At 44.6% G+C, this 26,633-nt stretch overlaps 1 protein-coding gene across 1 annotated transcript in view; it reads right to left on the bottom strand.

Annotated features, from left to right (window-relative positions):
* Window positions 1-22,964, bottom strand: part of seraf (Schwann cell-specific EGF-like repeat autocrine factor) — an 81,483-nt gene extending 58,519 nt beyond the window's left edge. The window contains exons 1-2 of the mRNA XM_085987135.1: window positions 22,639-22,964; window positions 21,578-21,673 (exon numbers count right to left, since the gene is read on the bottom strand). Of these exons, the coding sequence (XP_085843261.1) occupies window positions 21,578-21,673; window positions 22,639-22,873 (331 nt within the window). The 5' untranslated portion in view covers window positions 22,874-22,964. The remainder of the gene's footprint in view (window positions 1-21,577; window positions 21,674-22,638) is intronic.
* Between the last annotated feature and the right edge of the window lie 3,669 nt (window positions 22,965-26,633).

Genomic DNA, 26,633 nt, shown 5'->3' with positions numbered 1-26,633 from the left:
AAAAACACACCCACTCAACTGTTTGGGTATTAACTACAATTCGCTATTGAAACATTTAGTCAACATCTGCAATCCTGACTACACTAATTGAACACTTCAAACATATTGGGCCAGAAATTCCAGACCAGAAGCGTGAGTACGGTCGGGTTACTCACGCATCTGGCCGTTGGAAATGCCGGCGTTCAGCAGGAACAGCGCATGCGGGGAACGCCGGCATTTCCAGACCCGAGGTCTATTCACAGCGCGTGCGACTGCACAGGCAGCGCTTGCGCAGTGAACTTTGTAGATTTCACTGATGGATTCAGTGAGGGTAAGTCCCTAGAACTTGCACTTGAAAAAAGCAAGTGTAAAGTTGTTCATTGGCTGGGGAAGGAGATATATTTTATGGAGGAGCTTATGAAATGCAATATTTAGGTTTGGGAAAGGGAGGGAAGTTATTTTAAGAAATTTTAACTAAGTTTTAAACTTTAATTTTTTTTTTTAAACGGGTTTTCAGAACGGTAGGTAGAAGGAGCAATTGTGGCTGTGTGAATGGAATGTGAGAATGAGTTATGTATGTATGTCCACATATATTCCTTTACGTATATGTATGTATGTTTTATATTCCTTTACTAATGTGTATGAATGTATATTTTTAATTATGATTTTCCAATAAGTTACTTTCTCTGAAAGTCATAATTAAATAATACATTCATACACATAAGTAAAGGAATATATACATAACACGCAAAGGAATATATACAGACATACATACTTTCAGAAGCTCCACGATAAGAAATATCTTCCTCCTCAGCCTCTGGAGCAACTGTACCCATGCTTTTTTCATGTGTAAGTTGTAATGACTGGACCTCACTGAAAGCATTAATGAAAGCGGCGAATTATACTGCGCACGCGCTGCCTGTGCAGTCGCACGCGTTCTGCCTCTGAACCCCTTCGTTCAGAGGACAGGAAATGCCGGTTTTCCCCACATGCACTGTGCATGCTGAAAACCGGCATTTCATCCGGCCAGATGCGTAAGTACCCCGACCATACTAGCGCATTTGGAAGGGAATTATTGGGCCAACATTTTACATGTCAATAAAATAAAAAATTTAACAATTGCACAACTTGCCCCCTCGCATCTGCGACTGAGGGTCCAAGGAGGTGCATTGCGCAAGAGGTCATCATCGTACGTATCCTCACACTGTTCCCTTTGGGGAACTGTATGAAGTGGTGGAAGGATTTATGGCCGTGATTAACGCTCATTCCGTGACCATAACCATCTTTGAACCAGCCATTAGGGTGGTTAGTCCTATGGCGGGCGGGTTTTACGGGCTCCCACAACCCATCTGAGGGGGGGGGGCCACCAACACCCACGGACGCAAACATCCCGCTGGATGTCCACCCAGAATTTAAAGTTGGAGCTCCGACTCCACTTGCCGGGACTGTCTGGAGTGGGGTTCAAAACCCTACTCCTTCTGGCCCAGCGGCGGGGATGCTTACTGCTACGCAAAAGGCCCACTCCGCACAAAAGGTGACACCCATACGTTTCCTGCGCCTTTTCCCTCCCCGTGACTGGAGCCCTATGCTGCCATTTCACGTTGCTAATTGGATTGGGCCTTTGTCATAGCGGTAGGATCCCCGCCGCTGGGCCAGATCAGGGTAGGATTTCGAACCCCGCTCCAGACAGTCCCGGCAAATGGAGTCGGAGCTCCGGCTCTAAATTCTGGGTTGACATCCAGTGGGATATTTGCGTCCGTGGGTGTGGGTGGCCCCCCCTCCTTGTATAGCTTGTGGGAGCCCGTAAAACCCTCCCGCCATAGGACTAACCGCCCTAATGGCTGGTTCAAAGATGGTTACGGTCACGGAATGAGCATTAATCATGGCCATAAATCCTTCCACCACTTCATACAGTTCCCCAAAGGGAACAGTGTGAAGACACGTATGACGACGACATTGCTAAATAAATAAATGGAATTTAAAAAATTCTTTTAGGGCTTTTAAAAGTCTTTAAATTGCTTTAATTCTCTTTAAAACTACTTCAGATTACTCAAAATAATGTAAACATTTTAAAAAGTTTATAAAAGTTACCAAAATCTTCAAAAAACTTCCAAAAACCTATTTAAACTGCTGCTTTGCATGTAAAAATCCTTAGCAGCTTGACAGAAACATTGGGGGCGTGTCCAGTGAAACTGAGCCCTCAAGGGGCGTGTCTCACTTACACTGCACGCTCCTGGCTTCGCGCTGGCTGCACTCCTGGGCGGCGTGACGTCATACGCTGCCCGGGAATGTGCTTTCTATTTCTGCAAGTTCAGGCGTCCCAGAAGCTGATCGGCACGAGCGCGGGGTAAGTGCAAATACGGGGCTTGCACGCGCTGCAAGCCCCGTTCTGGAATTTCTGGGCCATTACAAAAGGCAAAATACAGCAGATGCTGGAAATCTGTAATATAAACAGAAAATGCTGGAAATATTCAGCAGGTCAGGCAGCATCTGACTTCAAACATATTGTTGGTTTTGAGATTGTAGTTACTTTGCAATAGCCTCCGACAGGGTAGAATTACTAACAGAATCATTGGTAAGTAGCTATGTGTTTGACTCAAGGGCCTAGAAATTCAGTGGGCTGCGCCACCCGTTAGCGCCTTAAGAGGGCGCTAAGTGGGTCGGAAGCCACTGGCCACGCCTCTCGCTAAATTCAGCGGGACGCTAATGGCGGCGCTAGCCGTTAACGCTGCGCCGCTACCGATGACGTCATCGGTGTGTGCAGCGCCCCGATCGCGATATTTAGATGCGCCCCCTGCTTTAATGCCGGGCGCTATTTGCGACTGGTTCAGGGGGGCCTACCTGCGGCAGTAGAGGCGCTAATTAAAGGAGAGGTGCGGGGCGGCCATTTTTTTTGCTGGCCGCCTGCCAGCACCTCTCCACGCTGCCGTCCCCGGCCTCCTGAGCCCCCCCCCCGCGGAGTGCCGACTGCGTTCCAAGAGCCCGGCACTTCTCCTCGGTGCCGGGCTCTTTTGCCGGAACTCGCAATCCTCGATCGCACTGCACAAGGCCCCTCCCCTTTAAGAAGGGGAGGAAGGCCTGCAGTACCACAGCGCGCCGTGCCGCAGCGTGTGGCACTGCAGCATGTTGCGCAGCGATATTCAGCTGCAGCGCCCCAGGAGGGATGCGGGGCGCCTCTAGTAGCACCACGCTTCCCTCTGGGGCGTGCAAACTGAATTTCCGGCGGGCGGCTGCGACTGCTTCCGGGGCGCTACTTTTAGCGCCCTGGCAAGGCTGGCACCCCAAATGGGGCTATAGTGAATTTCTAGACCAAGATATTGGCTCGAATTGTGCATAAAAATAATGGTGAGGCTATCCATGCTCATTGTTATTAAAGTGAAAATCAGACAGCGACTCATGGCAACTGCACATGTGCAGTTAAACGCAGAAATCAGAAAGATGCTGTCTGAGATTCCCTACTCCTGCAGAAGCTGTGTTATAACGGTATCTCGCCCAGAGACTCGGCATTGAAACACACGGAGCGGCGTGAAGTTGGGGTACTTACCCACTAGATACCCACAAAACTGGCCAGAAATAGTCGGGGCTTGTCCATTCAGGTGCAAGTGAACTTTTAACCCCGTGATAAGTCTTAGTTACTGCCAAACAACCTCTTTATTTTGATTTCTGTACATGATTTGGCATTGAATTAACTATTCTAACTGGTTCAGACCCTGCGTGTCTCAGTAAGGATTCTTCAATCTGATTGGTTAAGGATACGCCCTGCCCACACAGGTCGCAGATCCCCTGTAGAGGAGGCTGTGCTGTTTTGGATTTCTAATAACTGCAAGTTCCAGTGCCAAAGTGCATAGAAAGTCTGTGGGCAAATGTAAGTGTAATGAACGTTGCTCATTCACCGCTGACCACAGAATCCGGGTCAGTAATTTTTTTGTAAAAACCTCCATGAATTGTAGGACATTCCAAAATTTGTGGCAGATGACTCTTGGTTATAAGATACAAGCCACTAATAACTAGAAAACATGACAAACTAAACCAAGCAAACAGAGCCATTAACAAATATCTATTGGACTTGATCTCCCAAGATTTCTGTAAATGAGAAAACTATGTTGCTCCTTTGTAGTGAATGGTGAAGGAGACCAAGGGTGACCTTTCACCTGCCCGACCTCTCTCATAAGTCCCATGCTTATTGTTTTATGTGCTACAGGGTAGAATTGCAGAAGTTATTGCATAAACATTCAATGTGCACAGATCAAATTCCTCCCTCCTTTACTTTAAAGGGAGGGAGTAACCTTTATTTTAAAATTGTTTGATGCCTCTGTTAAAGTAGCGGAGAGAGAAATGTGGATGACATTACCACCAGCAGTAAGTTCTATCGTTATAACCCCTAGAGGTTTATTTTTCACTGGTCACTAAGATTAACCAACAGGGGGAAATATATCTCCTTCCCACAGTATGATGGGAGACTTATTAAGAGATTTCACACCAAACAATCAAAAAGTAAATATTTCATAAAACATTTTTTTTTTTTTTAAATTGGATTGGTTTGAACACTACTGATAGTGAAGATCAATACATGGCTAATTGTTGGGTGATCTGTTTTATCTGGATCGAGGGGTAGCCTTAGAGCCGCATTGTTATTTAACAGATCACCCAATAATAGCCTGCATATCAACTACGCTCCACCATCAAATGTGTAGTACCGTTTGCTGCAAATATGAAAAGTTGCAAGTTTACTAATTTATCCATTTAGTAATATTTCATTTAAAGAAGGTTTTGATGGCAAGTGGTTTCTGGAGAAGACAGAGTAAAACACATAAATCTCTGCTCTTACAGGAACCTGATGTGTTCTATAAAAAGAGTGTGCAAGATTAGAAGTAATGAATGTAATAATATATAATTTTCATATTACCAATAAAAAGGAGAGCTGATTGTGAGAAAAAAATATTTTGCTCAATCAGCACCATCATTAGAGAATAATTAGTAAAGCAAAAATAAAACTAAGAAAATAATGTTTCTGATGTTACATTGTCAAATCAAGATTGAAGGTATACTAAACTTAATAAGGACAGCGTGGTTATAGAGTCTACAAGCTGGTAATGTATCATATAGAATGGCCTGGATTTTGTGATCAGCAGCGAAGTGACGGTGCTCGCCACTGACCTCAAAGAAAGCTGACCACAAACTTTTAGCAAGCTTTGTGTCATCGATTTCACCTTTTCCAACGTGACTTTCCAACTGGCGCCATCTGTAGGGGATCGCTGGCATCCAGCAACAATGATGTCATCAAGCAGGCTAAGCAGCCAATCACATTGAAGAATTCTCACAGACAGCAAACCAGGAAGTAAAAGCAGGTTTTAATAACCTTCACTTTTTAATAATTTTACAGAAAGTGAAATAAAGACTGGGACATACACATGGAATTAAGGTAGAGCCTGAAATATCATAAACAAACTTTAAAAACAGAAAAGAAAAATCTATGGAATTTTTATCATGGAATAGAGATGACACTCCACAAATATAAAATTAGTTTTTCAGGGCAAGAGAGGTTGTTCAGCAGTAATTATGACTTAGTATGCCGTTAAAAACTCAGTTACACCTCATTCAATAAGTCTTAACTTTTTCAAGGGTTTTTACAGCGAGAGCAGTGCGTAAAAAGTTGAAGTTCACATCAAATCAGTGATTTCTAATTGATTTCCATCTGCGATGACTGTAACAGCGCACTCTGTGGAGGAGCAGGGTATCACTGACAGTAACTTCCGGATTTCCGCGTTTAACTGCGCAGATGCAGCCTCCAGAAGTTACTGTCAGTTTTACAGAGTAATGACGGCGTCCGCTGACAGTGTTGGCATCATTACAACCACAAATTCTAGGCCATTATTATCTATATATATTATCACTCATCTCAAAGCAAAACTGTTACATCTTACAGTATTTAGTCAGATATGTTTTCTATCAAGTGCAGAAATCAGAAAATCAGTAACAAAACTAATTTGATAAATATGCTGTCATACTTTAAAAATGTTTAAGAATTACACTTAAAACACTCAGGAGGCTCAACATCGTTCAGGACAGAGCAGTTCAGTTGATTGGCCCTTCTATGAAACTCAACATCCACCTCCTACATTGCAGCTGCAGTATGTACTATCTATAGGATGCAGCAACTCATCACCCTAACTTAAGCAGCACCACATAGCCCTGCAAGCTCTTGCACAGAGAAGGACAAGAGCAGCAACATCACAGGAACACCATCACCTCCAAATTCCCCTCCAAGACACACGCCATCCTGACTTGGCACTGGGTCAAAATCCTGGAATTCTTTGTCTAACACCATCATGGGAGCATCATCACCACAAGGACTGCATTAGATCAAGAAGAAAGCCCCCACCACCTTGTCAGGACAACTGGGAATAAATGTGGCCTTGCCAGTGTCGCCCACATCCCAACAACAAATAAGTAAAGAAAGTAGAGGCCCATGGCAGACATGGTTAAAGGTAGAATTGTCTAAAGCAAAACATCGGCAGAAAAGGTGCACACGAGAACTGGGCAGGACACTGGAATCAGAGGAAGCAGCTCAGAAGAATTGAACAAAACGGGATTCAGGCAGAACAAGGGCAGATGACATTTAATATAAACAAGTGCAAAGTACTGCACATAGAAAGGGTAAGTAAGTACTCCATGTCTGGTGTTGAAATAGTTAAGGATGAAGCTGGAAGAAACCTTGGCTCAATGCTAAACACGTCCAACCAATCCAGAGCAACAACCAACAGAGCTTTTAGCATGTTGAACCTCATAGCCAAAGCAGTAAAATATGTCAGAGGAGTACTACTCAAACTGTGTAATGCTCTTCAGACTACACCTGGAATATTACATCCATTTCTAGTTGCTGAGAAACAAGAGAGACATTAAAGAATTGGAGGCAGTGCGGAGAAGAGCCGCCAGGCGGAGCCTTAGTGTCAGGGGTCTGAGTTATGAGGAACAACGGGAGAAATTCAGCTTTTCACCCTGGAAAGGAGGCAAGTGAGAGTTGATCTTTGAGGTATAATAGATAGTTAAGGGAATGGAAAAAGTAAATTCAGAATATTACTTCACATTGCCTTGCCCTACTTCACAGTAGGGCAAGGGAACACAGGTTCAAAGAAATAAAAACATTTTTTTAGAACTGATAAAGAAACTCTACACACAGAAAAAGATCAATATATGAAATAGACTTCCAGATACAGCAGTGCAGGTGAAAACACTAGAAGCATTTAAGAAGCAATTGGATGCTGCAATGGTACTGTCTTTGGTCCCCACCACAAACTCTGTTCCCAACCACCGACTCCATCCCTCTCCCTGGCAACTGTCTGAGGCTCAATGAGACTGTCCGCAACCTTGCTGTCATATTTGACCCCATGATGAGCTTCCGACCACATATCCGCACCATCACTAAGACCGCCTATTTCCACATGCGGAACATCGCTGAACTCGGCCTCTGCCTCAGCTCATCTGCTGCTGAAACCCTCATCCATGCCTTTGTTGCCTCTAGAATTCACTATTCCAAAGCACTCCTGGTCAGTTTCCCACATTCTACCCTTCGTAACCTTGAGGTGATCCAAAACTCGTCTGCCCGTGTCCTAACTCGCACCAAGTCCTGTTCCCTCATCACTCCTGTGCTCACTGACTTACATTGGCTCCCGGTCCGGCAACGCCTCAATTTTAAAATTCTAATCCTTGTTTTCAAATCCCTCCATGGCCTTGCCCTCCCTATCTCTCTGATCTTTTCCAGTCCCACAACCCTTTGAGATATCTGTGCTCCTCTAATTCTGACCTCTTGAGCATCCCCGATTTTAATTGCTCCACCAGTGGCCGTGCCTTCAATTGTCAAGTACCTAAGCTCTGGAAATCTTTCCCTAAACCTCTCTACCTCTCTTTCCTCCTTTAAGACGCTCCTTAAAACCTACCTCTTTGACCATGCTTTTGGCAACCTGCCCTAATATCTCCTTATGTGGCTCGGTGTCAAATTTTGTTTGATAACACTCCTGTGAAGTGTCTTGGGACATTTTACTGTGTTAATGGTGCCATATAAATGCAAGTTGTTGTAAGGGGAGTTGGGTCTATAGGATCTTGCTGGATGGATAAATCATAGAATCATAGAAAGTTACAGCACGGAAGGAGGCCATTTCGGCCCATCATGTCCGCGCCGGCCAACAAAGAGCTATCCAGCCTAATCCCACTTCCCAGCTCTTGGTCCATAGTCCTGCAGGTTACAGCATCCCAAGTGCACATCCAAGTACTTTTTAAATGTGGTTAGGGTTCCTGCCTCTACCACCCTTTCAGGCAGTGAGTTCCAGACCCCCACAACCCTCTGGGTGAAGGAATTTCCCCTTAAATCCCCTCTAAACCTTCCCCCAATTACTTTAAATCTGTGCCCCCTGGTTTTTGACCCCTCTGCTAAGGGAAATAGGTCTTTTCCATCCACTTTATCTACCTCAATAAGGTCTCCCCTCAGCCTCCTCTGTTCCAAGGAATACAGACCCAGCCTATCCAGTCTTTCCTCATAGCTAAGGTTCTCTACTCCCAGCAACATCCTTGTAAATCTCCTCTGTACCCTCTCTAGTGCAATCACATCTTTCCTGTAATGTGGTGACCAGAACTGCAAGCATTACCCTAGCCGAGGCCTAACTAGTGTTTTATACAGTTGAAGCATAACCCCCCTGCTCTTGTATTCTATGCCAAGGCTAATAAAGGCAAGCATTCTGTATGCCTTCTTAACCACCTTCTCTACTTGGCCTGCTACCTTCAGAGATCTGTGGACATGCACTCCAAGGTCCCTTTATTCCTCTACACTACTCAAGTGTCCTACCATTTAATGTGTATTCCCTTTCCTTGTTAGCCCTCCCCAAATGCATTACCTCACACTTCTCTGGATTGAATTCCATTTGCCGCTGTTCTGCCCATCTGACCAATTTATTGATATCTTCCTGCAGTCTACAGTTTCCTTCTTCAGTATCAACCACACAGCCGATTTTAGTATAATCAGCAAACTTCTTAATCATACCCCCTATATTCAAGTCAAAATCGTTGATATATGCAACAAAAAGCAAGGGACCTAGTACTGAGCCCGGCGGAACCCCACTGGAAACAGGCTTCCAGTCACAAAAGCACCCATCAACCATTACCCTCTGCTTCCTGTCTCCGAGCCAGTTTTAACTCCAACTTGAAACTTTGCACTGAGTGCGAGTCTGCAGAGAGTGCTGTGAGTTTGGGTAAGTGTGAGAGGTCTTTAATTGTTATTTCTCTTTAAATCATTCTTGATAAGATTACTTAAGCAGTTTAAGTAAAGGGGAAAAGTTAAATATTTGGGATTCTGTTGGTTTAAGAAGAGTAAAACAAAGTAACACTGCAGTAGGAGTAAATTGGCACAGCAGGCAGTGGAAACCAGTTCTCTAAGCAATCAGCAGGGGTGACTCATTTGGCTGTAAACAAACAAACAGTATAAAAAGACCAATGCTAGTGTGAGCAAGCACTGAGTGCGAGTCAGCAGAGAGTGCTGTGAGTTTGGGTAATTGTGAGATAGGGTAAGTGGGGTGTTAGGTGCTCTTTTCAAACTTTAACTCTGTGGGTTGTAGTTAATAAGGCCTTTCTGGTGCAGAGTGACTGTTGGTAAACCATTTAACTGGTGTAATTAGAGGGATTGATTTAATTTAAATCCAATTAATTAAAGGGGATACTAGCATCTATAATCGGGCAAAGGGTGTCCATAACTAACAATAAAAAATTTAATTAATTACATAGAATGGAGCAGGTGATGTGTTACTGTTGCGAGGCGTGGGAGCCAGTGCACCCCATTGAGGCTCACGGTGATTACATCTGTGACAAGTGTCTGCTGCTGCAGGAACTCCAGCTCCGTGTTGATGAGCTGGAGTCTGAGCTTCAGACACTGCGACACATCAGGGAGGGGGAGAAGTACCTGGACTCTGTGTTTCAGGAGGTGGTCACACCTATGAAGTTAATTAATTCAGATGTAGCCCATGGTCAGGGACAGGACGGTGTGACTACGAGTGAGGCAGGTACAGGGATCCAGGAGGTAGTGTTGGAGGAGCTGCAGCCCTTGCTCTTGTCCAACAGGTTCAAGGTTCTTACTCCCTGTGGGGACAGGAGCTGGGACTGCAGGGAGGATGAGCAACCTGGCCACAGCACCGTGGAACGGGGGGCCATTCAAGAGGGGGGAGTAAATAGAAATGTTGTAGTGGTAGGGGATAGTATTATTAGGGGGATAGATAGAGTTCTCTGCAGCCGCGAGCGAGAGTCCCGAAGGCTGTGTTGCCTACCCGGTGCCAGGGTTAAGGACATCTCCTCTGGGCTGGAAAGAAACTTGCAGTGGGAGGGGGTGGATCCAGTTGTCGTGGTCCATGTTGGTACAAACGACGTAGATAGGACTAGGAAGCCGGTTCTGTTAAAGGAGTATGAGCAGCTAGGGGTCAAATTAAAAAACAGAACCTCAAGGGTAATAATCTCTGGATTATTACCTGAGCCACGAGCGAATTTGGCTAGGACAAATAAAATTAGAGAGTTAAATGCGTGGCTCAAAGACTGGTGTGGGAGAAATGGGTTTTGCTTCCTGGGACACTGGCACCAGTACGGGGCAGGAGGGAGCTGTTCCGTTGGAACGGGCTTCACTTGGTCAGTGCTGGGACTAGAGTCCTGGCAAATCATATAACTAGGGCTGTAGAGAGGGCTTTAAACTAACTAGTGGGGGGGAGGTTCCTAGAGAGCAAATAATAAAAATGACAACAGAGAAGGTCATAGACTTAGGTAGCAGTGGGGAAATTAAAAACCAGAGCATGTCAGGAAGGGGCAGAAGGTATGGAGTAAAAGGCAAAGTAATAAAAAGGGCAAAAGCAGGAACTAAGTGTCACAAAACATATTTGAAAGTTCTCTATCTGAATGCACGTAGCATTCGTAACAAAATAGATGAGTTAATGGCACAAATAACTACATATGGGTATGATCTTGTGGCCATTACAGAAACATGGCTGCAGGGTGACAATGCCTGGGAATTAAACATACCAGGTTATTTAACGATCAGGAAGGACAGGCAGGAAGGAAGGGGAGGTGGGGTGGCTATGTTAGTAAAGGAAGGAATCATTGTAATACAGAGAAATGATATTGGGTCAAAAGATCAGGATAATGAAACAGTTTGGGTAGAGATAAGGAATAATAAGGGGAAAAAAACACTAGTGGGCGTAGTCTCTAGGCCTCCGAACAGTTGCAACTCTGTTGGACGGAGTATCAATCAGGAAATAGTTGAGGCTTGTAATAAGGGAACATCTATTATTATGGGGGATTTTAACTATCATATTAATTGGACAAATCAAATTGGGCAGGGCTGCCTTGAGGATGAGTTCATTGAGTGTATTAGGGATGGGTTTCTTGAGCAGTATGTAACTGAGCCGACCAGGGGGCAAGCAACCTTAGATCTGGTCCTGTGTAATGAGACAGGATTAATTAAAAATGTCCTAGTAAAGGATCCCCTTGGAATGAGTGACCGTAACATGGTTGAATTCCATATTCAATTAGAGGGTGAGAAGGTTGGATCTCAAACAAGCATGCTAAGCTTGAATAAAGGAGACTATGAAGGTATGAGAGCGGAATTGAGTAGAGTGGATTGGGAAAATAGATTAAAGGGTAAGACGATACATGATCAGTGGTGTACATTTAAGGAGTTATTTTACAACTTCCAACAAAAATATATTCCACTGAGAAGAAAAGGGTGTAAAAGAAAAGACAGCCATCCGTGGCTAAGTAAAGAAATTAAGGATAGTATTCAACTAAAAACAAGGGCATATAAGGTAGCCAAATCTAGTGGGAGGATAGAGGATTGGGAAAACTTTAAAAGACAGCAAAAAATAACAAAAAGATTGATTAAGAAAGGGATGATAGATTATGAAAGTAAATGAGCAAAAAATATAAAAACAGATAGTAAGAGTTTTTATAGTTATATAAAAAGAAAAAGGGTGGCTAAAGTAAATGTTGGTCCCTTAGAGGATGAGACCGGGAAATTAATGGTGGGAAATATGGAGATGGCAAAAACACTGAATGAATATTTTGTATCAGTCTTTACAGTAGAGGACACTAAGAATATCCCAACACTGGACAAACAGGGGGCTATAGGGGGGGGGAGGAGCTAAACACGATCAAAATCACTAAGGAAGTGGTACTCGGTAAAATAATGGGACTCAAGGCGGATAAATCACCTGGACCTGATGGCTTACATCCTAGGATCTTGAGGGAAGTGGCGGTAGGGATTGTGGATGCATTGGTAATAATTTTCCAAAACTCCCTGGACTCAGCAAAGGTCCCGGCAGACTGGAAAACTGTGAATGTAACACCCTTATTTAAAAACGGCAGTAGACAGAAGGCTGGAAACTATAGACCGGTTAGCCTAACATCTGTGGTAGGTAAAATTTTGGAGTCCATTATTAAGGAGACAGTAACAGGACATTTGGATAATCATAATTTAATAGGACAAAGTCAGCATGGTTTTATGAAGGGGAAGTCATGTTTGACAAATTTGCTGGAGTTCTTTGAGGAAGTAACATATAGGGTGGATAAAGGGGAACCAGTGGACGTAGTGTATTTAGACTTCCAAAAGGCATTTGACAAGGTGCCACACAAAATATTATTGCTTAAGATAAAAAATCATGGGATTGGGGGTAATATTCTGGCATGGATAGAGGATTGGCTATCTAACAGAAGGCAGAGAGTTGGGATAAATGGTTCATTCTCAGACTGGCAATCAGTAACTAGTGGTGTTCCGCAGGGGTCAGTGCTGGGTCCCCAACTCTTTACAATCTATATTAACGATTTGGAGGAGGGGACCGAGTGTAACATATCAAAGTTTGCAGATGATACTAAGATGGGAGGGAAAGTAGTGAGTGAGGAGGACATAAAAAACCTGCAAGGGGACATAGACAGGCTAAGTAAGTGGGCAGAGATTTGGCAGATGGAATACAATACTGGAAAGTGTGTGGTTATGCACTTTGGCAGGAAAAATCGTAGAGCAAGTTATTATCTTAATGGCAAGAAACTGGAAAGTACTGAAGTACAAAGGGATCTGGGGGTCCTGGTGCACGAAACTCAAAAGGTTAGTATGCAGGTGCAGCAAGTGATTAAGAAGGCCAATGGAATGTTGGCTTTCATTGCTAGGGGGATAGAATATAAAAATAGGGAGGTATTGCTTCAGTTGTACAAGGTATTGGTGAGACCGCACCTGGAATACTGCATACAGTTTTGGTGTCCATACTTAAGAAAAGACATACTTGCTCTCGAGTCAGTACAAAGAAGGTTCACTCGGTTAATCCCGGGGATGAGGGGATGGACATATGAGGAGAGGTTGAGTAGATTGGGACTCTACTCATTGGAGTTCAGAAGAATGAGAGGCGATCTTATTGAAACATATAAGATTGTGAAGGGGTTGGATCAGGTGGATGCGGGGAGGATGTTCCCGATGATGGGTGAAACTAGAACTAGGGGGCATAGTCTTAGAATAAGGGGCTGCTCTTTCAAAACTGAGATGAGGAGGAACTACTTCACTCAGAGGGTGGTAGGTCCATGGAATATGCTGCCCCAAAAAGCTGTAGAAGCTACATCATTACATAAATTTAAAACAGAAATAGACAGTTTCCTAGAAGTAAAGGGAATTAAGGGTTACGGGGAGCGGGCAGGAATTTGGACATGAGTCTAGGTTCGGATCGGTCATGGCCCTGTGAGTAGCGGAGTGGGCCCAGGGGCCGTGTAGCCTGATCCTGCTCCTATTTCGTGCGTCTAATTCTGTTAGATTCAGGAGATGGTTCTGTGATAGTAGATTGGCGGTTAGGATCAGATCAGCCATGATCTTATTGAATGGCGGAGCAGGCTCGAGGGGCCGATTGGCCTACTCCTGCTCCTATTTCTTATGTTCTTATCCCATGGGCTTTTAACTTCGTGAGCGGCGGCGGCGGACCTGCAAGGAACCAGGCGGTGGCAAGGCTCAGGAAGACCTCAGAGCGGTGGCGGCAGACCTGCAAGGAACCAGGCGGCGGCGAGGTTTAAAAGAGGCGGCGAGGCTCAGGTAGGTTTACCAATCTCCAATCTCAGAGGGAGGGAGAGAAGTAAAAAGTAATCGAAGTGTGACGTCACCAGAAAGCAGGTAAGTGATTGGTTGGTGAGTATTTCTGTCTTTTTTAAACTTAAACTCTGTGGTTTATAGTTTCTAAGCTCTCTGTGGTGTAGCGGGGACTGTTGGTAAACCAGGGCCCTTAAGCATATCATTTAACTGTAGTGTAATTGGTGGGATTGATTTGATTTAATTTAATTTGAATTAATTAAAGGGTAAGTCATGGCAGGAGAGCTCGGCCCCGTGGTATGCTCCTCCTGTGCTATGTGGGAACTCAGTGACACTTCCTGTGTCCCTGACGACCATGTGTGCAGGAAGTGTATCCAGCTGCAGCTACTGGCAGACCGCATTGCGGCGCTGGAGCTGCGTTTGGATACATACTGGAACATTCGCGATGCTGAGGACGTCGTGGATATCACGTTTAAGCAGTTGGTCACATCGCAGGCAGAGGTTGCACAGGCAGAAAGGGAATGGGTGACCAACAGGCAGAGTAGTAGGTGCAGGCAGGTAGTGCAGGAGTCTCCTGTGGACATCCCCCTCTCAAACAGATATACCACTTTGAATACTGTTGGGGGGGATGGCTTAGCAGGGGAAAGCAGCAGCAGCCAACTTCCTGCCACCAGGGGTGGTTCTGCTGCACAGGACGGGAGGAAGAAGAGGGTTGAGCTATAGTAATAGGGGATTCTATTGTAAGGGGAATAGATAGGCGTTTCTGCGGCCGCAAACGAGACGCCAGGATCATGTGTTGCCTCCCTGGTGCAAGGGTCAAGGATGTCTCAGAGCGGCTGCAGAACATTTTGGAAGGGGAGGGTGCATATAGTTACCAACAATATAGGTAAAAAACGGGATGAGGTCCTAAAAGCTGAATATAGGGAGTTAGGAGGTAAATTAAAATAGGACTTCAAAGGTAGTAAACTCTGGATTGCTACCAGTGCCATGTGCTAGTCCGAGCAGAAATAGAAGGATATTTCAGATGAATACGTGGCTAGAGGATTGGTGCAAGAGGGAGGGATTCAAATTCCTGGGACATTGGAACCGGTTCTGGGGGAGGTGGGACCAGTACAAACCGGACGGTTTGCACCTGGGCAGGGCCGGGACCGATGTCCATGGGGGAGTGTTTGCTCGTGCTCTGGGGAAGGGTTTAAACTAAAATGGCAGGGGGTTGGGAACGTGAACAGGGAGACAGGGGAAAGGGAAACGAGGATAAAAGCAAAAGATAGGAAGAAGAAAAACAAAAGTGGCAGTCAGAGAAATCAACAGCTTAAATCAAACATGGCCACAGTAAATAATAATTCGAATAGGTCTAAGAGCATTAAAAAAACAAGCCTGAAGGCTTTGTGTCTTAATGCGAGGAGCATTCGTAATAAGGTGGATGAATTAGCTGCGCAAATAGAGGTAAACGAATATGATATGATTGGGATTATGGAAACATGGCTCCAGAGTGGCCAAGGCTGGGAACTCAACACTCAGGGGTATTCAATATTCAGGAATGATAGGCAAAAAGGAAAGGGAGGTGGGGTAGCATTGCTGGTTAAAGAGGGGATTAACACAATTGTAAGGAAGGATATTTGCTCTGATGATGTGGAATCTGTATGGGTAGTACTGAGAAATACCAAGGGGCAGAAAATGTTAGTGGGAGTGGTATATAGACCTCCAAACAGTAATGCGGAGGTTGGGGATGGCATTAAAAGGGAAATTAGAGAAGCGTGCAATAAGGGCACAGCAGTCATCATGGGTGACTTTAATCTACATATAGATTGGGCTAGCCAAATTAGTAACAATACTGTGAAGGAGGAATTCCTGGAGTGTTTACGGGATGGTTTCCTGGACCAATATGTTGAGGAACCAACTAGAGATCAGGCCATCTTAGACTGGGTATTATGTAATGAGAAAGGATTAATTAGCAATCTTGTTGTACGAGGCCCCTTGGGTCGGAGCGATCATAATATGATAGAATTCTTCATTAAGATGGAAAGTGAAGTAGTTGACACAGAGACTAGGGTCTTGAATTTAAATAAAGGAAACTACGATGGTATGAGGTGCGAGTTGGGTAGGATTGATTGGGGAATGTCACTCAAAGGGTTGACGGTGGATAGGCAATGGCAAACATTCAAAGACTGCATGGATGAACTACAGAATTTGTTCATCCCAGTTTGGCATAAAAATAAAACAAAAAAGGTGACTCAACCATGGCTAACAAGGGAAATTACGGATAGCATAAGATCCAAGGAGAGGACATATAAATTGGCCAGAAAAAGCAGTAAACCTGAGGATTGGGAGCAGTTTAGGATTCAACAAAGGAGGACAAAGGGATTAATTAAGAAGGGGAAAATTGAATATGAGAGTAAGCTTTCAGGGAACATATAAACTGACTGTAAAAGCTTTTATAGATATGTGAAGAGAAAAAGATTGGTGAAGTCAAACGTGGGTCCCTTGCAGTCAGAATCAGGGGAATTTATAATGGGGAACAAAGAAATGGCAGATCAATTAAATACATATTTTGGTTCTGTCTTCACAAAGGAGGACACAAATAACCTCCCAGAGATGTCGGGGAACATAGGGTCTGATGAAAGGGAGGAACTGAAAGAAATCAGTATTTGTAGGGAAATGGTGTTAGGGAAATTGACGGGATTGAAGGCCGATAAATCCCCAGGGCCTGATAATCTACATCCTAGGGTACTTAAGGAAGTGGCCCTAGAAACAGTAGATGCATTGCTGATCATTTTCCAACATTCGATGGAATCTGGAACAGTACACATGGATTGGAGGGTAGCTAATGTTACCCCACTATTCAAAAAAGGTGGTAGAGAGAAAACGGGGAATTACAGACCGGTAAGCCTAACATTGGTAGTGGGGAAAATGCTAGAGTCCATTATAAAAGATGTAATAGCAGAGCACTTGAAAAACAGTGACAAGATTGGATAAAGTCAACATGGATTTACAAAAGGTAAATTGTGCTTGACTAATCTACTGGAATTTTTTGAGGATGTAACTGGTAAAATAGATAAGGGAGAACCAGTGGATGTGGTGTATTTGGACTTTCAAAAGGCCTTCGATAAGGTCCCGCATAAGAGATTAGCGTGTAAAGTTAAGGCACATGGGATTGGGGGCAAGGTATTGACTTGGATCGAGAACTGGTTGGCAGACAGAAAGCAAAGAGTTGGAATAAACGGGTCTTTTCCGAGTGGCGGGCAGTGACTAGTGGGGTACCGCAGGGATCGGTCCTTGGACCCCAGCTATTCACAATATACATTAATGATCTAGAGAAGGGAACTAGAGGTAATATCTCCAAGTTTGCAGATGACACAAAGCTGGGTGGGTGTGTGTGCTGTGAAGAGGATGCCGAGAAACTCCAGTATGATTTGGACAGGTTGGGTGATTGGACAGAAGCATGGTAGATGCAATATAATGTGGATAAATGCGAGGTTATCCACTTTGGTGTCAAAAACAGGAAGGCAGATTATTATCTGAATGGCAATAGATTGGGAGAAGGGGAAGTGCAACGAGACCTGGGTGTCCTTGTGCACCAGTCACTGAAGGTAAGCATGCAGGTGCAGCAGGCGGTTAAGAAGGCAAATGGTATGTTGGCCTTCGTAGCAAGAGGGTTTGAGTACAGGAACGAGGATGTCTTGCTGCAGTTGTACAGGGCCTTGGTGAGACCACATCTTGAGTATTGTGTGCCGTTTTGGTCACCTTATCTGAGGAAGGATGTTCTTGCCATGGAGGGAGTTCAGCAAATATTCACCAGGCTGATACCTGGGATGGCAGGAATGACGTATGAGGAGAGATTGTGTCGATTGGGCTTACAATCGCTGGAGTTTAGAAGAATGAGAGGGGATCTCATTGAAACTTATAAAATTCTGACAGGACTGGACAGACTAGATGCAGGAAGGATGTCCCCGATGGTCGGGGAGTCCAGAACCAGGGGTCACAGTCTAAGGATAAGGGGTAAGCCATTTAGGACAGAAATGAGAGGGAATTTCTTCACCCAGAGAGTGGTGAACCTGTGGAATTCTCTACCACAGAAGGCAGTAGAGGCCAATTCATTAAATATATTCAAGAAGAAGTTGGATATATTTCTTAAGGTTAAAGGGATCAAGGGATATGGGGAGAAAGCAGGGACAGGGTACTGAATTTGGATGATCAGCCATGATCGCATTGAATGGCAGAGCAGGCTCGAGGGGTCGAATGGCCTACTCCTGCTCCTATCTTCTATGTTTCTATGTGACCAGTCTGCCATGTGGAACCTTGTCAAAAGCCTTGCTAAAGTCCACATACACTACATCAAACACACTACCCTCATCTACCCTCCTTGTTACCTCCTCAAAAAATTCAATCAAGTTTGTCAGATACGACCTTCCCTTAACAAATCCATGCTGACTATCCTTGATTAATCCGTGTCTTTCTAAATGAAGATTTACCCTGTCCTTCAGAATTCTTTCCAATGATTTTCCCACCACCGAGGTTAAGCTGACTGGCCTGTAATTACTCGGTCTATCTTTTTCTCCCTTTTTAAACAAGGGTACCACATTAGCAGTCCTCCAGTTCTCCGGCGCCACACCTGAAGCCAGAGAGGATTGAAATATAATGGTCAGGGCCTCTGCTATTTCTTCTTTTGCTTCGCTTAACAGCCTGGGATACATTTCATCCGGGCCTCGGGAATTATCCACTTTTAAAGCTGCTAAACTCCTTAATACTTCCTCTCACTGAAGAAGGGTTTCGACCTGAAACGTTAACTCTGTTTCTCTCTCCACAGAAGTTGCCTGGCCTGCTGAGTTTTTCCAGCGTTTTCTGTTGTTATTCCTCTCTCACTATGTTTATTTCATTTAATATTTCACACTCCTCCCCCCCAATAGCAATGTCTGCTTCGCCCCTCTCCTTTGTGAAAACAGGCACAAAGTATTCATTAAGAACCCCACCGACGTCTCCCGCCTCCACACACAGATTACCCGCATGATCTCTAATAGGCCCTATCCTTTCTTTAGTTATCCTCTTACTCTTAATATATTTATAAAACATCTTTGGGTTTTCCTTGATTTTACTTGCTAAGAATTTTTCATGCTCTCTCTTTGCTTTCCTAATGTCATTTTTAATTGCACCCCTGCACTTTCTGTACTCCTCTAAAGATTCTGGAGTATTTAGCCCTCGGTATCTGTCATACGCCTCCCTTTTTTTCTTTATCCTACCCAGTATGTCTCGAGACATCCGGGGGCTCTAGATTTGTTAGTCCCACCTTTTTTCTTTACGGGCACATGTTTGGTCTGAACCTTTTGGATCTCCTCCTTGAATGCCTCCCACTGTTCTGACATTGATTTACCTTCAAGTAGCTGTTTCCAGTCCACTATGGCTAAATCCCCTCTGAGCTTAGCAAAATCTGCTTTTCCCCAATTTAGAATTTTTATTCTTAATCTGTCCTTGTCCTTTTCCATAACTATCTTAAATCTAACAGAATTATGGTCACTAGCACCAAAATGCTCCCCCACTGATAGGCCTTCTACCTGTCCAGCTTCATTCCCTAAAACTAAGTCTGGAACTGCCCCCTCCCTTGTTGGGCTTGCTACATACTGGCTAAAAAAGTTCTCCTGGATGCATTTTAGGAATTCCGCACCTTCTATACCCTTCACACTAATTTTATCCCAGTTAATGTTGGGGTAGTTGAAATCCCCTACTATTACTGCCCATTAACAAGTCCAGGCAGCGGGCAGTCGGGGGGTCGTTCGGCCCGCTTGCCTGCCTCTCTTCCGCGGCTATGTTCGCGCCCGGGTGGCCCTGGAGATGGAGCATGCGGTGTTCGCTGGCACGCTCGAGGCCTTCCGAGGCCGGTGGGCACCGCGGGGACTGGAGTGCATCATCTCCCCGGCCAATGTAATTTTAATTTAATTTGATAAGTTTTATTTAAAATTCTTTTAAGTTACAGTTAAATTGGTTCAACAAAAGAGGCCTACTATTACTGCCCTATAGTTTTTGCACTTTGTAGTTGACCAATTGACTTCTCTCATCCATAACCGTCTTGTGATGCACTGAAAGTGGAACTGGAAATCGCTCTTTGAATTGAACAACATGCGATTATTGATGGATAGTTCATGGTGACATTGGTATCGCTGTGATTTGATTCCCTGCAAAGTATTATTTAGAACAGGAAGATTCAGCAAACAATAGCTGGTGAATAATTAACTGGCCTAACTTTGAAAGATTAATAAAGAGAAAACTTCCACTTGTGTACATGGATGACGATGAGTAGCATTGAGGAAATGTTTTACTAAATGCCCTTCTCTTTTGGTAGAACCAAATAAATTAAACAAATAAACTGTAAATCAACCACTAAAAGAACTTCAAATAAACCTTAGCAAATCAAATTAAAATTTGGTTGTCCAGACCAATTATGCACTCCAGTCCCCGCGGCGCCCACCGGTCACGGAAATGCTCGAGCGCGCCGGCGGACACCGCGTGCTCCATCTCCAGGGCCACCCGGGCGCGAACATGGCCACGGAAGAGAGGGAGGCAATCTGGCTGGATGACCCCCTCGACCGCCCGCTGCCTGGACCAATTGATGGCTTTTTTTGCCAGGCCACTAAATGCCCTTTAGGTACTGGTAGTTAAGACGACACTGGTGGAACTGATTGTTCAATCTGCTGAAAATAGAACTCCGGTTTACAAGTATATAAATGAGTTGAACGGGTTATTGCTGGTTGGCTCTGATGAAATCCATGGCAAGCGGTAGCCCAGGGCCACTGTAGATTTCATCCAACCTGTAACAAATGAGTAGAATTCCAGACCGGCTCCGAGCGGGGTCTGCTCCCAGATTGCAAAATTTAAACCAAAATGAAGTAGGGGGAAAGTGCATTCAACTCCAAACATCTGCAGCGGGCCAGCAAGCGTACTGGCCGAAGCATTCAAATTATTTTCGTTTTAACTCCGCGCTAGGAGCATAAGAATCGGAGCAGGTAAATTAGGGAAACAGTTAAGAGTAGAACAGGAATGGTTACTTTTTGGTTCACGAAGATACCCTTCAAGAACCAGCAGCTGGCAAATTCTTCTGTTAACCCCAATTATGGCCCAGGTTTCATCATAATCACAGGCAGATATCTTGCAAATTTACAAAAGTCTAACTTCGTAAATTGCTGTCCAAACTTCAGACAAGCTTTTGTGGCCAATGATTTGGTCAAAATTGTGGCTTAGTCATTAATAAAGTCTGATTCGAGATCTTCGAATTTCAAAGACGGGAATCCTCCGACAAACTAGATACAGGCAAGCAGCATTGAGCAACCCCAAAGAAATCTGCTGTTTACAAAATAACTCCGCGCGAATTATTCAGAGTACTTTACAAACAACGAAGCTAATTTGTAATGTGCGTGAAGGGCTGTGTCCTGTAAACAAATTAAGAAATGACTAACAACAAAACTAGCCGGTTTACAGTTTCTCTTTGTAATAATGAGTTGAATTTCTTTCTAATACTACATGTACCTTTGTGGCAATATCTTCCTCCAAATCCAGGTGGACATCGGCACTTCCCAGGGCGGATACACTCTCCGCCGTTCTTGCACTTCGGATAACAAGTTACTAGAATCACATTGAATTAGGTGTGAGTGTGTGTTTCCCTCTAAGTACGGGCATAGTAAGCAGAATGCGACATTTAAAAGCCATTCGGTTATCAAAGAAAGACTTGGATTTATATAGCACCTTTCACGACCTCAGGGCGTCCCAAAGCGCTTTACAGCCAATGAAGTATTTTTGGAGCGTAGTCACTGTTGCAATGTAGAAAATACGGCAGCCAATTTGGGCAGAGCAAGATTCCACAAACAGGATAATCTGTTTTTGCTATGTTGATTGAGGGATAAATATTGGCCAGGACACCATATCAGTGCAAAATATTTTACACAGTTTTTAGGCGGGTAAAAAATAAGAATCAAAAAGGAGCTGTATTCAAGCTTCCGAACACAAGCTTCTTCAGCTTTGCAATGAAAATGTTCTCAGTTATGGGGAAAAACGTGTCTGACAATTTCCTATACATGTATGGCTGGTTTTAGAATAATATCCAGTCCATAAAGCACCAAGCTACCATCCTGGCGTGAACGTATCAGTTTTATCGATCGTCGCTTAACTCCGACTCCAACTTTTTTTACTGACTCTTCCTTCATTCGCACAAAATGAAATTGTCTGACCGACCACCGGAACTTGGTTTATCCGCACAAAGCCCTCCCTGTGAAGCGGGTCGTGCCAACACAAGGGTTTAGAGATCTATATGTTAGGTCTGTCTTTTATTGATGCTGAACCCAAAAGTTTTGTCGGAAACATGATTACTTGATCTCTTTAACGTCCAATTACAATATCGTCTCCAATAAGTTTGAGATTTTTACTTTTAATTTTTAAAGTTCCTTCCTATATTGACGATTCTACCTCCCAAAAAGGAATAGGTGGCGAGAAGTATCGAATTAAAAGTAAACTGTGAAATTGATCTGAAATTGACCCGCGCTTTTCCTGTAATTCTTAAGTACAGCGTTGTGTAAAATCGAGTGTGTATTTACCATACTGGCAGAGATCGCCCTCGTATCCTTTGGAACAGAAGCAGGTGTTGTTCCTGATACACAACCCCACATGTTGACAGGGAGGATCGCACTTCGCTTTGGGATCGAAAACAAAAGGAACAACTACTCCACGTGATGCTTTCGAGCGAGCTTCGCAAAGCCCCAGCAGCAGCAGCAGGACCAAACATTGCAAAGTGAACGAAACCGCACCGAACCGTGTCGTCTGGACATTCATTTTGTTTTGGCTGCTTGGCACCTGATGTGAGCTGAAAGTTCACCGAGTGCCTCTGGCTACTCCCGCGCAGGTTCAGGCCAGCTTCTGCCACCCCCCGCAGTCTCCCACACACTCCGATTGGTTGTTTGCAGTGACTCCAAGTCGGTTTGGGGAAACTGCCGAGGAAGAGGGAGCTCGATGAATAATGCAGGAGCAGTGCCAAGCACTTGTGGACGCAAAGATTTCTAGAGTTCGGTAATTCAGGTTTTAACCCAATACTTAATGATTTTTTTTACACATAAAAACTTTACAACTAACCCGTTGTCCTGAAAGAATCGCACTTTGCTGAACAATGCGTAAGTTGGAAGAAAACCCGAATGCTTCAGGTGTGCTTGTGTCTCCACGATTTGTATCTCGGCAAAACAGCAAAATAAGTAATGGATGTTAAACGGTAAAACAAATAAACACAATTAGAAAGTTAAAAGAAAACATATGATTATTGGTTATAACATTTTTGTCCAATGTGATTTTATTACAACATTATTAATGATTTACAAATAGATCTATCTATGGTTTCTGAAAATACGCTGAAGGGACTTGGCAGTGGTTTATGTTACCACATCCTAGACTTGATGAATTAAAATCACTTGCACATTTTAATACAGCTTCAACATTCTGTAAAGTTTGTTGTTACTATTTTACATCAGTGGTGCTACAGAAGGTCACACCTCTTGAAACTATTTACTGAGTCCTTGTATTTATGGTGCTGAGAGTGTGGGTGAGATGGAGTTCTTTTTATGACCAAGTGCTTAAATACTAGCAGTACTAATTCCCAGAACATTTCACACTGGATTGTAGGGAGAAAAGCAGCCATTTGTCCATTGAAACTGAGACAAACTGAGTGGATTGTTATCTGCTGGTACATGGTCTATACAAAATATTAGTTGGCTGTAAAAAAAGGCAAAAGTAGCAAGTGTTTACATTCTACCAGCAGGATTGGCTGCTCTGGAGATTCTCAAACTATTTGGATAATAAATGCACGGTAATTACTGCTGTGAAACCAATAATGTATGATTTTGCATTTTAGTCCTGTTTAAAAAAAACTCATCCTTAATAGGAAGTTAAATCAACAAAGATAAGAGCAGGAATAGGCCATTCGGCCCTTTGAGCCTGCTCTGCCATTCAACAAGCGAGCGTCTAACCACCTCCCCTTGACATTCAATGGCATTACCATTGCCAAATCCCCCACCATCAACATCCTGGGGGTCACCATTGACCAGAAACTTAACTGGACCAGCCACATAAATACTGTGGCAACAAGAGCAGGTCAGAGGCTGGGTATTCTGCGGCGAGTGTCTCACCTCCTGACTCCCCAAAACCTTTCCACCATCTACAAGGCAAAGTAAGGAGTGTGACGGAATACTCTCCACTTGCCTGGATAAGTGCAGCTCCAACAACACTCAAGAAGCTCGACACCATCCAGGACAAAACAGCCCGCTTGATTGGCACCCCATCCACCGCCTTAAACATTCACTCCCTCCACCACCGGCGTACCGTGGCTGCAGTGTGTACCATCTATAAGATGCACTGCAGTAACTCGCCAAGGCTTCTTCGACGGCACCTCCCAAACTCATGACCTCTTCCTGCTAGAAGGACAAGGGCAGCAGGCGCATGGGAACACCGCCACCTCCAAGTTCCCCTCAAAGTCACACACCATCCTGACTTAAAAGTATATCGCCGATCCTTCATCGTCGCTGGGTCAACATCCTGCAACTCCCTACCTAACAGCACTGTGGGGGTACCTTCACCACATGGACTGCAGCGGTTCAAGAAGGCAGCTCACCACCACCTTCTCAAGGGCAACTAGGGATGGGCAATAAATGCTGGCATTGCCAGCGACGCCCAGATCCCATAAGCAAATAAACAAAAAGATCATGGCTGATCTTCTACCTCATCTCCACTTTCCTGCACTATCCCCATACCCCTTGATTCCCCTAATATTCAAAACTCTATCGATCTCTGTCTTGATTATACTCAACGACTGAGCCTCCACAGCTCTCTGGGGTAGAGAATTCCAAAGATTCACTACCCTCTGAGTAAAGAAATGTCTCCTCATCTCAGTCCAAAATGGCCAACCCCTTTATTCTGAGACTGTAACCCCTGGATCTAGACTCCCCAGCCAGGGGAAACATCCTCCCTGCATCTACCCTATGTTTCAATGAGATCACCTCTCATTCTTCTAAACTCTAGAGAATATAGGCCTAGTCTTCTCAATCTCACCTCATAGGACAATCCCCATCCCAGGAACCAGTCTGGTGAACCTTCGTTGCACTCCCTCTATGGCAAGTATATCCTTCCTTAGGTAAGGAGACCAAAACTGTACACAATACTCCAGATGTGGTCTCACCAGGGCCCTATATAATTGCAGTAAGACATCTTTACTCTTATACTCAAATCGCCTTGTAATAAAGGCCAACATACCATTTGCTTTCCTAATTGGCTTGCTGTACCAGCATGTTAACTTTCAGTGATTCACAAGGACACCCAGGTGTTTGACAAATTTACTGGAGTTCTTTGAGGATGTAACGAGCAGGGTGGATAAAGGGGAACCAGTGCATTTGGATTTCCAGAAGGCATTCGATAAGGTGCCGCATGAAAGGTTACTGCACAAGATAAGAGCTCACGGGGTTGGGGGTAATATATTAGCATGGATAGAGAATTGGCTAACTAACAGAAAACAGAGAGTTGGGAAAAATGGGTCATTTTCAGGTTGGCAAAATGTAACTAGTGGGGTGCCTTAGAAGGCTCCGCTTCAGCAAGGAGGTGGTCACAGAGCTCTGCCACCTCCTGCAGCCAGAGCTCCAGCCTCAGCTCAGGACCAGGACATCTCTCTCAGTGGCAGTTAAGGTCAGTCGCTCTCAATTTCTACGCCAGTGGCTCCTTCCAGGCTTCAACAGGGGATATTGTGAACATCTCCCGGTTCGCAGTCTATTGCTGCATCTGGGAGGTAACAGATGCTCTCTACAGAAGAAGAAGGGAGTACTTCTCATTCCCCATGACCAGAGAGAAGCAGGATGAACGCTCATGTGGCTTTGCAAGGATAGTGGGCTTCCCCCTAGTTTAGGGCGCCATTGACTGCACCCACGTTGCATTCCGGGCACCTCATCACAATGCAGAGGTGTTCCGTAGCCGCAAAGGCTACCACTCTCTGAACGTTCAGTTGCCGTGCGACCACAGACAGCTCATTATCGCTGTCAATGCCCACTATCCTGCCAGCAGCCACGATGCATTCATCCCGTGTGAGACCGGAGTTCCAGCACTGTTCCACCCACCACATGGAACTCACGGCTGGCTGCTCGGATACAAGGGTTATCCACTCATCAGCTGGCTGATGACACCCCTCTGCAACCCGAACGCTCCTGCTCAGCACGCATACAATGACAGCCTTAGCGCCACCAGGAACCCGCTCGAACAGACTATCAGGATGCTAAAGCAATGGTTCCACTGTCTTGACCGCTCTGGAGGAGCCCTGCAGTACTCCCCTGATTGAGTCTCCCTTTTCATCATTGTGTGCTGCATGCTGCACAACCTGGCCATTCTGAGGGCCCAGCCATTGCCACCAGGTATGAGAGGTCCACCTCAGGAGGAGGAAGAGGGAAAGGAGGAGGCAGAGGAGGAGGATGAAGAGGAGGAGCAGCAGCAACGGAGGAGGGAGGCACTCAATGTTGCTTCTGCAAGGACCGTGTGTGAACACCTCATTAGAAAGTGCTTCCAATCAATG

Source organism: Somniosus microcephalus, chromosome 5 (genome assembly GCF_052327205.1).
Source record: "Somniosus microcephalus isolate GS21.2 chromosome 5, FLI_Smic_1.0, whole genome shotgun sequence".
Taxonomy (NCBI): domain Eukaryota; kingdom Metazoa; phylum Chordata; class Chondrichthyes; order Squaliformes; family Somniosidae; genus Somniosus; species Somniosus microcephalus.
The sequence above is the reverse complement of the archived record's forward strand: the minus strand, read 5'-3'. Positions and strand labels throughout refer to the sequence as shown.